The sequence below is a fragment of the Zootoca vivipara genome, chromosome 6 (genome assembly GCF_965207765.1).
Source record: "Zootoca vivipara chromosome 6, rZooViv2.hap1.1, whole genome shotgun sequence".
NCBI classification, from domain to species: Eukaryota; Metazoa; Chordata; class Lepidosauria; order Squamata; family Lacertidae; genus Zootoca; species Zootoca vivipara.
In genome coordinates this window covers 84792164-84805652 of record NC_142589.1, presented here as the reverse complement: position 1 = coordinate 84805652, position 13489 = coordinate 84792164, and the positions used below count along the sequence as shown (strand labels likewise).

Here is a 13489-nt window from a genome sequence, read left to right as displayed (position 1 = left end):
GCTGTGCCAGAGATATTTCTCAATCTCTCTCTTTATGTACTGTGGAACCTCGGAAGCCAAGTGCCTTTGAACTCGAACGTTTCGGCTCCCGAACAATCAGAAACCAGAAGTAATTGTTCTGGTTTTCGAACGATTTTCGGAAGCTGATCAGAAGACGCCCCTTGGTTTTCAAACTATTCTGGAGTTGAACAGACTCCCGGAACGGATTGAATTAAAAAACCAAGGTACAACTGTATCCAATATAGCAGGGGAAAAGCAGGTAGATCACTTGATGTCTGTAGTAGATCACTGGCTCCCCCCAAACAAGCTCAACAACTTTGGCTCCCCTAAAGAAAGTTCAACAGTGGCACACACAAACAAACAAAAAAACCCCAGGGCTTTCCTTTCCTTCCTAAAAAAAAGGCTCAACAACTTTGACCAACAACTACCCAAAAAAGGGGGTAGATCACTGCCAGTTTTTAACTCTATGAGGTAGATCACTGTGTCTTGGGCAGGGCAGGGGTCAGCAAACTTTTTCAGCAGGGGGCTGGTCCACTGTCCCTCAGACCTTGTGGGGGGCCGGATTATATTTTGAAAAAAAATATGAACGAATTCCTATGCCCCACAAATAACCCAGAGATGCATTTTAAATAAAAGGACACATTCTACTCATGTAAAAACATGTTGATTCCCAGACCATCCGCGGGCCGGACTGAGAAGGCGATTGGGCCGCATCCGGCCCCCGGGCCTTAGTTTGGGCACCCTGGTCTTGGGAGTTGGCCACCCCTGCAATATAGAGAGTTGTTTTGTTGGCACCCGTCTGTCTCGATAAACAGTTAATATATACACACCCATATTATACATTTTTAGCAGAAAAAGACAGAGCATCAAGGGGGAGAATATTTCTTTTAAAAAATAACTTTGCATGCATTGATGTTTGGAAGAGGTATCTCTTTTTTTTACCCCCCAAACTGGCTTATAAATACTTTAAATCAAGGGTGGCCAACTCTCAAGAGACTGCGAGCTACTCACAGAGTTAAAAACTGGCAGTGATCTACCCCATTTTGGGGGGTTCAGGTCAAAATTATTGAGCTTTTTTTTAAGGAAGGAAGGCACTGTTTTGGGGGGCTAATGGCTTTTTTTAGGGGACCCAAAGTTGTTGAGCTTCTTTGGGAGGAGCCAGTGATCTATCACAGACGTCCAGTGATCTACCGGTAAATCATGATCTACTTGTTGGACGTGCCTGCAATAAATAAATTTGGAGTGGGTGGGAGGAATGCCAAGGAGAAAGGAAGCCAAAACACTTTTCAAAAAAACTCTTCCAACCCCTAAAGAAACAAACCTCTTCCCATTTTTTGTCCTTCAAAGTTGTTCTCTACTCCCCAGCCTCAAACTCTGACCAGGAAAACAAAGTCACCTTCCACGCCCCCCACCCCAGAACTGAAATTTCCCTGAGTCCTTGAAAGGTTAAGTGTTTTCAAAGCCCCCCCCCTTTCAAGCCAAGTGGTGGCAGACAAATGGGGAGGAAGCAGAACTTAACCCTTTTTCTACCCCCCCCCTTCAAGCAGAGTTAATGTATAAATAAGTGGGGGAATTAACCCCTTAATGCCCACAGAGGCCGTTCATTCTCTACCTGCTGGGGGGGGGGGGAAGAGACAAGGCAGATAAACTTTTTATTTGGAGGGGGTCATACCAGGGGGTTTTTAGTCCGAAGATCTCCCCCCCCCCCACGCAACCCACCGAAAAAACACCCATAAGCACTCAGGCTTGATAAGGAGAAATTAAGCCCCCTGCCCCATTGCTTGCAGGGCAGGGTGGGGCACTAGGAAGAGAAACGAGTAAGCCAATTCACTTTTAGAGACAGATCTTTCCTAATGGGTGGGTTGTGGATTTTTTTGACAACTACCCCCCTCCCCACAAACAAAAAGGATCTCAGCTCTTCTGAAGAGGCGAGGGACTCAACCTCTGAACCCCAAAAATTGTAGGGAGTGTTTCTTTTCTCCCCCAAATCCGTATCTCAGAGACTGCCCCTTGCCCCACTTCAGTTCCAAAAAAGGGGAGGTGACAGAAAGTAACCATTTGAGCCTCCCTTCTTTCAGACAGCTAGGGGAGCAATTAAGCTCTCTACCCCCTTACTTTAACCCTCCCTGATTTCACATTGGGGGGAGTGTCACATTTATAAGCCCCCCAATATATCAGCAAAGGCATAAGCCCCCCAAGCAGCTTCAACCCAGAGGGGAGGGAGGCCAGGAATCAAGCCTTCCCCTCCCCCCAAGTGGGGTGGTGGTGGAATTGGCCTTTAAAATAGGGAGGGGTCAGAGCCACAGACTTTAAGCCCCCTAACCTATTGGAGCAAACTATGGAGGGGAGAGCAAAAATAACTCATAATAACATTAAAGATACACTTTTTTATAAGGGGGGTCCATCTCAGTTACCCCTCCCCACCCATTTCCCCCCTTAGGTGAGGAGTGGGGCAGCTGTCCCGTGCGCATGCGCGTCCCGCCGCCGACCACGCTGAGAACTCACCCCCTCCCCTCAGGTGCGCTCGCTCGCGCTCCTTCCTCCAGCTGCTTCTGCCGCCGTCGCCTCGCCTCCCTCCGGGCTAGTCCCGCAGAGCCGCGCCCCTTACGCCCCCGTCTCGGCCAATCAGCGTGGGGCAAGGGCGAGGGGCGGGGAGGGCGAGGCAAGCGGGAAGAGAGGGGAGCGGGGAGCTCCGGCGCTCGCGGGAGTGGCAGTCCGCCTGCGCCAATCCGGGAGAGGCATTGTTGAAAGGAGGCGGGGAGAGTGGAACTGGGGAAGGCAATAGGTCGCGAAAGGCGGGGGGGAGGGTTAGTTGGGTGGTCACGCCCAATGGGCGGGGCGGGGCGAAGCTGGGAGGAGCCTCTGGCTTAACTTTATTATTACAGTACAGTAGTACGAATATTACGGTAATTAGTCCAAGCACTGAGTTACTGTACTATAGGATACTTCATTTATTTATGTGTTTATATTTTATGAAATATGCATTTTAATAGTACAGTATTGCACATTGATTATTATATTAACAATGCACTTAAAATGACCACACACAAAAATGAATAAGTGATTGCAATGTACACACAGTTAAGCAGTATAAATATGTGTGAACAATGTTCTTAACACCCAATATGCCAGCAAGTTTGGAAAACTCAGCAATGGTCAGAGGATTGGAGAAAATCAGTCTACATCCCAATCCCAAGGAAGGGCAGTGCCAAAGAATGCTCCAACTACCGTACAATTGCGCTCATTTCACATGCTAGCAAGGTTATGCTTAAAATTCTACAAGGCAGGCTTAGGCAGTATGTGGACCGAGAACTCCCAGAAGTACAAGCTGGATTTCGAAGGGGCAGAGGAACCAGAGACCAAATAGCAAACATGCACTGGATTATGGAGAAAGCTAGAGCGTTCCAGAAAAACGTCTACTTCTGCTTCATTGACCATGCAAAAGCCTTTGACTGTGTCAACAACAGCAAACTATGGCAAGTTCTTAAAGAAATGGGAGTGCCTGATCACCTCATCTGTCTCCTGAGAAATCTCTATGTGGGACAAGAAGCTACAGTTAGAACTGGATATGGAACAACTGATTGGTTCAAAATTGGGAAAGGAGTACGACAAGGTTGTATATTGTCTCCCTGCTTATTTAACTTATATGCAGAATTCATCATGCGAAAGGCTGGACTAGATGAATCCCAAACCGGAATTAAGATTGCCGGAAGAAATATCAACTACCGCAGATATGCAGATGAAGTGAGGAGGAATTAAAGAACCTTTTAATGAGGGTGAAAGAGGAGAGCGTAAAATATGGTCTGAAGCTCAACATCAAAACAACCAAGATCATGGCAACTGGTCCCATCACCTCCTGGCAAATAGAAGGGGAAGAAATGGAGGCAGTGAGAGATTTTACTTTCTTGGGTTCCATGATCACTGCAGATGGTGACAGCAGTCACAAAATTAAAAGACGCCTGCTTCTTGGGAGAAAAGCAATGCCAAACCTAGACAGCATCTTAAAAAGCAGAGACATCACCTTGCCGACAAAGGTCCGTATAGTTAAAGCTATGGTTTTCCCGGTAGTGATGTATGGAAGTGAGAGCTGGACCATAAAGAAGGCTGATCGCCGAAGAATTGATGCTTTTGAATTATGGTGCTGGAGGAGACTCTTGAGAGTCCCATGGACTGCAAGAAGAGCAAACCTATCCATTCTGAAGGAAATCAGCCCTGAGTGCTCACTGGAAGGACAGATCGTGAAGCTGAGGCTCCAATACTTTGGCCACCTCATGAGAAGAGACGACTCCCTGGAAAAGACCCTGATGTTGGAAAAGATGGAGGACACAAGGAGAAGGGGACGACAGAGGACGAGATGGTTAGACAGTGTTCTCGAAGCTACGAACATGAGTTTGACCAAACTGCGGGAGGCAGTGGAAAACAGGAGTGCCTGTATAGATGGCATTTAACTCCAGTTAAGATCCACAAAATGTATAGAACTAAGGACAACCTGTGTTGGAAATGCCAGAAGGAGACGGGGACATTTATACATGCGTGGTGGCACTGTGGGGAAATAAAGAATTTCTGGAACCAGGTATTTGAGGAAATTTTAAAAATATTCAAATATAACATAAAGAAAAGCCCCGAGTCTTTTCTACTGGGGATAGTGGACAACTCAGTTAAAAAACAAGATGGGACATTGTTCTTGTATGCTGTGGCAGCGGCAAGAACTCTAATTGCAGCACATTGGAAGAGTAAAGAAGTACCCAAAATTTCAGACTGGCAAGAGAAATTATTTGGATATTTGGACCTAGATAATTTGACCAATTCAATCAGAGGGCATTCCAATAAGAAATTTCAGCATAATTGGGAAAAATTTGGAGAATACATGAAAGCACATTCCCCCACGATAAAATCCTGGGTCTATTTCTAAAGGTCTCATATAGATCTGTTTTGATTTGATTTAATCTATGTTATCAATTTTGAATGACGGTGAATTGTCTAATTTTCTTTTTTTTCCCTTGTATAGTACGAATACTTTCAGGAATTATAGGACATAGATTTATAGACTTGAGGGGAAGCAGTACTGGAATATAGTTTCTGATAAACCTGGGAGTGAGATGAGGGGAAGTCGGACAGGAGAGGGGGAGGAGGGGGGGGGATAAGAATATGTAATTGAAAGACATTTAAATTGTCTCGATTATTTTGATTAAGGATATGAATGATTATCTGAATGTATATACTTGATTGTTGATTCTTTTTAGTTAATTTTTTTTCCTTTTATGTTTTTCCTTTTTTGAGTGTGTATGTGAAGGTGTTTATATTATTGTATTTTTATTTGGAATTTAATAAAGTTTATTTTAAACCAAAAAAAAAAGGAAAACAGGAGTGCCTGGTGTGCTATGGTCCATGGGGTCACGAAGAGTCGGACACGACTAAATGACTAAACAACAAAACAATGCCAATAATAATAATACCGGTAATTTATTAATTCCCCAGCCACTCTGGACAGCTTCCAACCGAATATTAAAAACACAATACAGCATTAAACATTAAAAACTTCCCTAATATTACTATCTTTCCTATTGTGATTAGTGTTACCTTTATTGCTACTAATACCAGTGGCTTACAAGATCAAGCCCTGTTCTGAGGTCCGGAAACCAAGCCTTATGAGGAATGGTTGAGGGAGCTGGGTTTCTTTAGCCTGGAGAAGAGAAAACTCAGAGCAGACAGTAGAGCCACACAGAACTAAAAGATTTCTCTGCTTTTCTCCTTCGTTTTCTCTTGGGTGGTGTGTTAAGTGGTCACCCTAAGGGGAAACAGCCCCCCCCCTTGGTGAAAATGGACTGATCGGAACCTGTCTATGACATTAGCTCAGAATCTCAGCCTCACTTTGCAGTTGAGTGCCCCCCCCCCCCCGGCCTTGGGTCAGCAGCCTGTGGGTGGCTTGGCTGGGACAGAATCAGAAAAACGGGGGGCTTAAAAATCACCACATATTAGCCGGAGTGACCATCAGCAAAGCCTGAATATTAATGGCTGGAAAACTGGTGAGGGGACCAATCTCTATTACTAATGGGCGTATGGGGGCGTTTTCAGTCCTTATTTTATTCTTATTTTATTCTGTTGTTTCAATTATGGGTACCTTGAGTTTTAATGTGGTTTTTTAAAATGTCTTTTGCATTTTAATGTTCATGTTACTTGTTTTTATATTTGGGAATAAGCTGCTTATGGCACACAAATCACGAAATGTATAATAATCATTCTCTTTCTCCCTCTGCTACAACCATTCTTTCTTGAGACCCCCTTGTTCTCCGTGGCTTAGATCCCATTAGCTTCCACCCAGCGGAGACCTATTCAGAGTCATGGGCCGGAGTTATTCCTTCTCATTCATTTCAATGGGTCTACTCTGAGCATGGCTGATGTCAGATACAATCCAGAGCCCCAAGATTACATTCCTGGACAGCCTTTTGCCTCTCTGATCCACCGCTGCCTCTTCCTTATGCTGACACCCTCCCTCATGTCAGCCTCCTATTGTAGCTTCCTTGAGGCAGAGACCTGCTTGTGCGGCAGATGCCACACATTCTCTCCCCTCATCCTTCTCCCTCTTCCCCCACAGTTCCTCGAAACAGATATTGGTGATTCCGAGGATGTGTGCAGGAGGAGCCCCCTGAGCTTAGAAACCATGGGGAGCTCTGAAGACATCAAAGAGGTACGTAGCAGAGAGAGGAGGGAAGCCCAGGCACGGAAGATTGCCGGCCGCAAGCAAGGGGGCAGGCAAGCAGGGGGCTTGCTGCCCCACTAGTCCCAATGGCACCAAGGCTTTAGGGCTTCCCTGGCAAGCCAATCAATGTGGGCCTCTGGGTTTGGCTTCTGGGTTCCTGCCTGTCTCATTTTGGGCTTCTGTCTTTTACTTCGCTTTCCCCCACCCCACCCACCACCTCTGGGGTCCTGACTCTGCCAGCAGTCAGCATCTGAGGGCCAAGAACCTCGTGACAAACTGGCTGGTCAGGGGGACAAGCCAAAGGAAGAGCTGGGCAGCCCCCCGGAAGGAGAAGGAGAAGGCAAGAAGGAGACCCCGAGACCACAGTGTACAGATTTGCTTGATTTTCGATGGGTAAGTGACAGCAGCCTACAGGGCGATTGGCAGAAGGGGAGGGGGGCGTATCAACCGCATGAATGAAAGGCAGCTGGAGGCCTTTGGAGGGCAACCTACCCCCCATTATATTAATTTATTAATTAATGCTACCAGAATAATCACTTCTAACCCCCTCTTCAGTAAAAAGGCTCCCAGAGCAGCTTGAAGCTCAGTAAAATGCAAGGCACTTCCTCTGCCCTCAGCCTGGCAAATACAGCACAACACATCCTGAAAGACGCAACACAAAAGGAAAGAGGGATGAGGAGGGAAGAGGGAAACAAGCAAGCTCAGGCTCCAACTCTTCAACTTGTAGTTTCTACAGTCCCCAGATGTAATATCTGGTTACACAATGTGAGAAACATGAGGCTGGACTAGGCAGATCTTTCCTACGAATTATTTAGGAAATAGAGACCCTCTCAGGACATCTTTGCATGCTCTTGTTATAAGAAAAAAGCTGCGCCTTTTCCCTTATGGGGTATCCAAGAGCCCATATACGGTAGAGTCCTTAAGTGGGTTCCCTATCAGTAGGAGAAAATAACAGAGGCCAACCAGAGAATATTGAGAAGCAAAGCAGCTAGCAAGCCTGATCTTTATTAAACTGTTGCAACAGGGTCCTCACCACCTACAGGAGGCAGGAGGAACCCAGAACAATGGTGTGCAAGCCCTTATATAGACTTTTGAAATTGCCCACCCTGTAGCTCAAGACCCCCCCAAAAAAAAACATCCCTCCATCACAGAAGAAGGTGGTCTCCAGCTGACATACATCACAGGAGGCGGTCTATAGCAGAAATCCTGTCTGTCAGGATACCTGTTAATGGTCACTGATTGCATTGCCTGGGCAGCCTGGCCATACTTTTGTAATGGTAAATACCGCTACAGTACTTTAGTTCCTGAATCCAGGTCACAGGCTCACCCTATTCATGCACAAATATGCCCTTAAGACAGGATTTGTGAGCAAAAAGACAATGGGGAGGCTTTCCCAATTCCTTCCTCACTGCAGAGGAATATTTGAGGTCACTGAGAGAGTCAAAATGGTTTCAGGATTCCTCTCCTCTACTATTTCAGACACGTGGTTTATATACTTATGTTTGTGTTTGCCTTGTACATTTATGAACAGGTATTTTATATTTGAGACCTTAGAATTCTTATAACACTGTTCTTCAAACTTCTTCATGCTGTTATTTTTGTTTTGAATTTGTCCCCCAGCTGCAGGAAAAGGAAGAAGAAGAGGGGTCTTTACAGGAGCAGCCTGGAATCACCCCAGAAAACAACAGCAGCCAAGGGCCGCCCTGCATAAATTCACCTACGGATGCTGTGGAGGGGCTGTGGCCCCCGTCTGGCGACAACAAAGAACAACAACTGGAGCCAAGAGTGAATGAGGTCAGAAACACGTAGTAATTGAGTCCTAGGAACTGCCTGCCACCAGAGCTGGTGAGATGGCAGGACTGGGTGGCCCTAAAAGGGACACTTAAGTTGGTGTGGGTGGCCCTTTAACACAACTCCAAAGAAAAGAGTGCGCAAATTTCTATGGAACTGGACTGGGCTTGCGTCTAAGCCAGGCATGGGGAAGATGTGACCCTCCAGATGTTGCTGAACTGAACTGCAACTCCCGTAGTCACTGCATGCTCGCTGGGAGTTGTAGTTTTGCAACATCTGGATGGCCAAAGGGATAGATTTAGGAATAAGGGCTGGAATTTAAATCCGTAGAAACACAACCCATCACTCCACAGTAGAGGGCGCTGAGAACTAGGATAGTACAGGGTTATTACTTCTAAGGTCAAACAATGGAGCATTAGTATTTCACTTCTTGCTTGGCAATGATGGTTTCTACCCATCCACACTTTAATGCAGAGAAAAGGGTGTGCATGCCCCTATCTCCAGGGGTTCCAGGCAGGGATGGTCAAGATATGCTTTTCAACATCAGGATATATCACCAGCTAAACAATGCGATGTCTGAAATAAAGTGTAGGGCCCTTGGCCGGTTTTGCATAGCACACGAACACACACCTCATGATTTGCAATATATTGCCAGGTCAAAAACCATGAAACCTCAGGAAAAGCGGGGTATTCCGTTCTGAGAACAAATCGGGAACAGGGACGGCTTATCGAAATCCGGGACTGTCCTGGGAAAATAGGGACACTTGGAGGGTCTCAATTCACCCAAACCAACCCTGCAATCCTACAGATCTAACACTCCAGTGCGATTCCGTTTCATTTCATTAGATTGCAGTCTTGTTTTCTTTCTTCTTTGAAAAATTAAAGGTCCTCCCTTCTGACCCGACTAAGCCAGACCGACCGGAAAGTGCTGTAGTGGATCACGAGGCTTACTACCTGGCCGATGACGAGGAGACACTCCTGAGCGACTCGTGCGCCTCCACGGGCTACTTCCCCTGCTACCGGACCTACGAGGAGTTCCCCCGCTACCAGCCCCCCGGGCGCCCCGAGGACAGAGAGAGTGGCGCCCCCCGACCAGCCAGGAAGAAGATCCCACACACAAAGGGACCCCACCACAGCCCTCCATCGCCTCTGCCAGCGGCCAGTGTGAGCAGGAAGTGCCCCCAAAAGAGAAAGAACCGAGGGGGCCCAGAGAAGGAGCAGGCCACAGAAGGGGGGCTGAAGCCACGCCTGCAAGACCAGCGCTCTCTGCCCCCCAACCCAGAAGAGGAGGGGAAGCAGGTAGGGTGCGATGTGAGTTCAAATTCTGGGAGGTGCCCAGCAAGCATACCCTCCAACTTTTATCCAATGAAAATAGGGATGTATTATTCAATAATATTATTAATAATTTTATTATTTATACCCTGTACATCTAACTGGGTTGCCCCAGCCACTCTAGACACCTTCCAGCATATATAAAGAGCATTGAAAAACTTCCCTGTACAGGGCTGCCTTCAGATGTCCTCAAAAGGTTGTAAAGTTACTTATCTCCTTTGCTTGGGGCTCATATAAGCTCCATGCCCTACAGAATTTCCTCAATGAAAACAGGACGTCCTAAGGAAAAGCGGGACATTCTGGGATCAAATAGAAAACCGGGGCAGCTTCTGTATATCTGGGTCTGTCCCTGGGAAAAAGGGACACTAGGAGAGTCTGCAGCAGGGCTTGTGGCGCAGCGGTCGAGTGCCGTGGCTTTGCAGGGTATGAGGTCCCAAGTTCGACCCCCAGGTGTGCAGGTGCCTTGTGGGAGCAGCTGTTAGTTCGCCATACCTAAGCTGTGTGGATCCTCAGAGATCTCCTGCTCCCTGCAGAGCAGCTCCTTCCAGAGTCCCTAGTGTCAGACGCAGGCGAGCAAGGCTCTGTTGACCGTGAAGTTGACTTCATTCAGGGAAATGAACAGACAACTTGGCCTAGTGGTCTTAGCAAGCCTTAACAGCAGGTCTTGCCCCTATGGAGCCTTTGCCAGGACTGAAGGTCCCTGCCTTCCAAGGCTTCCCCTCCACCAGATGTTTCCCAAGCAATTTCCAACTATGTCTGCGCACAATCTCTTTCAATTTCTCTGTGCACCCTTGGAGAATGAGGGGAGGGGAGATTGTGGCTGCCAGAAAGGGAGACTCTTCTGAATTGCTCCCTGTCGCAGGCTCTCCCTGCTCACTAAACCCTGCTGCCCCTTTGGCATCCGGCACCACCTCTCATTCCTCTGACCTCTCCTCGGTGTCCCACCACCAGACCCCTGGCTCTGGGCCTTCCTCCTCGGGGAGGGGCTCCCCAGCTGGTTCCTCCCACCAGCCCTCTTGGCTCTCTCAAAATCGGAAGTGTGCCCACTGCTCTGTACTGGTTGGCGAGGTCGCAGCTGGCACAGGGAGTGGGAAGCCCCTGCCACCTTCCACAATAAAGAGGCCTCGGCAGTTCTTCAGTATGCAACCCTGCCTGTGCGCAGCCCAGCCATAGGCCCTCCTGACCTCAATCGAGGAATAGTAATAATTTATTATGTAGAGGCCGCCCATCTGAGTGGCTCCCAACCCATATGAAAACATTACAAAACGTCAAACCTTAAACACTTCCCTCTACACGGACTGCCTTCAGATGTCTTCTGAAAGTCAGATAGATGTTTATTTCCTTGACATCTGACGGGCTGGGTGCCACTACCGAGAAGGCTCTGTGCCTGGTTCCCTGTAACCTCACTTCTCGCAGTGAGGGAACCAGCAGAAGACCCTCAGAGCTGGACCTCAGTGGCTGGGCTGAACGATGGGGAGGTGCTGCTTCGGGTATACTGGGCTGTTTAGGGCTTTAAAGGTCAGCACCAGGCCTTTGAATTGTGCTTGGAAACGTACTGGGAGCCAATGTAGGTCTTTCAGGACCAGTGTTATGTGGTCTCAGTCACTAGTGTAGTTGCCGCATTCAAGGTTAGTTGTTTCCAAGTCACCTCCTAAAGTAGCCCCACGGAGAGCGCATGGCAGTAGTCCAAGTGGGAAATAACCAGGGCATGGACCACTCTGGCAAGACAGGGATCAGGCAGGGAGGGTCTCAGTTGGAGCTGGCAGACAGCTGCCCTGGACACAGAACTGACCTGCGCCTCCATGGGCAGCGGAGAGTCCAAAATGACCCCCCAGGCTGTGCACCTGCTCCTTTAGGGGAACAGTTATCCCATTTGGGACCATCTGAATAGTAACCAGAGTTTCCCAGAATCCCTTGGGCTGGAGGTAATTTGTTTGCTTTTCTCGCAGGTCAGGCTAGAGACTGAAAGAGGGAAAAGGAGTCCCCAGGAGGAGCCTTCTGCTAGGAGTTGCACCCCAGCCAAGGAGACTCACAACACCCCATCAGAGCCCCACACGACTCCCTCACGCCTCAGCCTCCGGTCCCTCATATCCTGGGTCCGGAAGGTCTTCAGGAAAGCGCCACAGCCTCCACCACAACCCAGCACCAGTAGTGGGGCGCAAGTGGGGAGACCGCTGGCTGGGCGGCTGGGGCGGTGGATTGCCCAGTACCGTGGTCGCATCCACCCCCAGTCGATGTGACTCTGGCGCACCCTGCTTTGGAGAGGATTCAGACCTTGGGGGCCCGGTTGGGGTGTGCTGCAGGGTATTTTGCAGAAACCAATCATTTCTATTAAAATTCCCACTTTCTTCTTGGCTCACAACACAGAACTAAAACCTGAGAGTCATTTCACATCGCCACATGGGCACCACTGGGGGTTGGAGCATTGGCTGGGATGACCCTGCGATTGCAACCCTTTTTATACTACGCCTCTTCCAGTGTACACACTTGGCCTCCGCCCCTTTGGGGAGGTGCTATGGGGAACGATTTAGGATTTTCACGGCATTGAAGGAGGGGGGTGTGCTCAAGGAGCCAGCCAGCAATAAACTACGCGGAGTAAGTGAACTGTTTATTAGAAGAAACAGGGCTTCCTCAAGGCTGCCAGGCCCAATGAGCACAGCAATTCTTCTCGGCTGATCTTACCCCAAGGAGGCAGTTGTGGAGACTAAAGGTGGCCACTTCCCACATCTGCCTGTCTCCTTTCCCAAGCAACCGGAGACTTTGCCAGAGCGCCTGCCTCTGCCTCTTCATACCTCTTCTAGTCCTGGGAGACCAGGGGAGAGGGGAGACATCCTGGCTCCTTCACCAGCCTGACTCATCTCTGCCTCTTTGCACCTCTCCTTTCAAGGCTAAAATGCGCCCATGCTCACTGTTGGAGGCAGCAAGCTCCTAAATACCATATGCTGGGATCGCAGGTGGAGAGCCTTGCCGATTTCTAAGGCTTCCCACTGCGAGGCCAGGATGCTGGGCCAATGATTCCTTGTCCTGATCCATCAGGGATCTACTTAGGCCTCTGCGTACATAGTCCTACTATTGAGTGAACAACCCTTTCGGAGGGAGTGTCACCTCGCAGCCAGTTGGGATGAACCTGGAAGCATTCTGGGAAGCAACTTTTGGATCTCCTTAAGCGAGACCCTAGCTCAATAGTGGAACATTTGCCATGCGCGCAGAAGGCCACAGGCTCAGTCTCCAGGGGAGATGGAGGAAAGAGCCATAGGTAAAACCCAAGGCAGCTTTTGACAGCAAGTACTGCGGCTCCCTTGGCCAGTAAAGCGAGATGAGCGCTGCAACCCCTGAGTCGTCCGCGACTGGACCTAATGGTCAGGGCTCCCTTTACCTTTACTGAGCTAGACAAAACAAGGATCTTAGTTTTTGTGTGTGTGTGCACGTTCACACGACAGGTTTACATAGCCCAATGGGTGGGGTGGCTGCAACCCTTCAGATAATGATGGGGTGGCAGGGGAGGGGTGGTACCTCTGTGTGTGGGGGGGGTGTCATGTAGTGCTCTTTCTGGGGTAGTCTGTACACCTTCGGTCCCCACCTGGACCCAACTCTCACCTGTCGCTCCCAAACACTGTCAGCAGGCGACAACGGCCACAATCCTGGGAGCAGCTTTGATTGGCTGGC

General features: G+C 48.7%; 2 protein-coding genes across 9 annotated transcripts in view; one reads left to right on the top strand and one right to left on the bottom strand.

The window, feature by feature from the left end:
- Window positions 1-2622, bottom strand: part of SLC25A42 (solute carrier family 25 member 42) — a 30992-nt gene extending 28370 nt beyond the window's left edge. For 5 of the 8 annotated variants that reach the window (XM_088672897.1, XM_088672896.1, XM_035118557.3 and 2 more), the window contains exon 1: window positions 2506-2622. The gene's annotated coding sequence lies outside the window, so the exon portion shown is untranslated. The remainder of the gene's footprint in view (window positions 1-2505) is intronic. The other 3 variants (XM_035118559.3, XM_088672901.1, XM_060275422.2) reach the window with 3 other exon arrangements.
- A 3769-nt stretch (window positions 2623-6391) lies between these two features.
- Window positions 6392-12187, top strand: LOC148685508 (uncharacterized). The gene is made up of 5 exons (XM_088671361.1): window positions 6392-6688; window positions 6944-7093; window positions 8321-8494; window positions 9377-9790; window positions 11773-12187. Exons 1-5 carry the CDS (start codon window positions 6392-6394, stop codon window positions 12061-12063), a joined length of 1326 nt encoding a protein of 441 aa, XP_088527487.1. The 3' UTR covers window positions 12064-12187.
- The last annotated feature ends 1302 nt before the right edge of the window (window positions 12188-13489 follow it).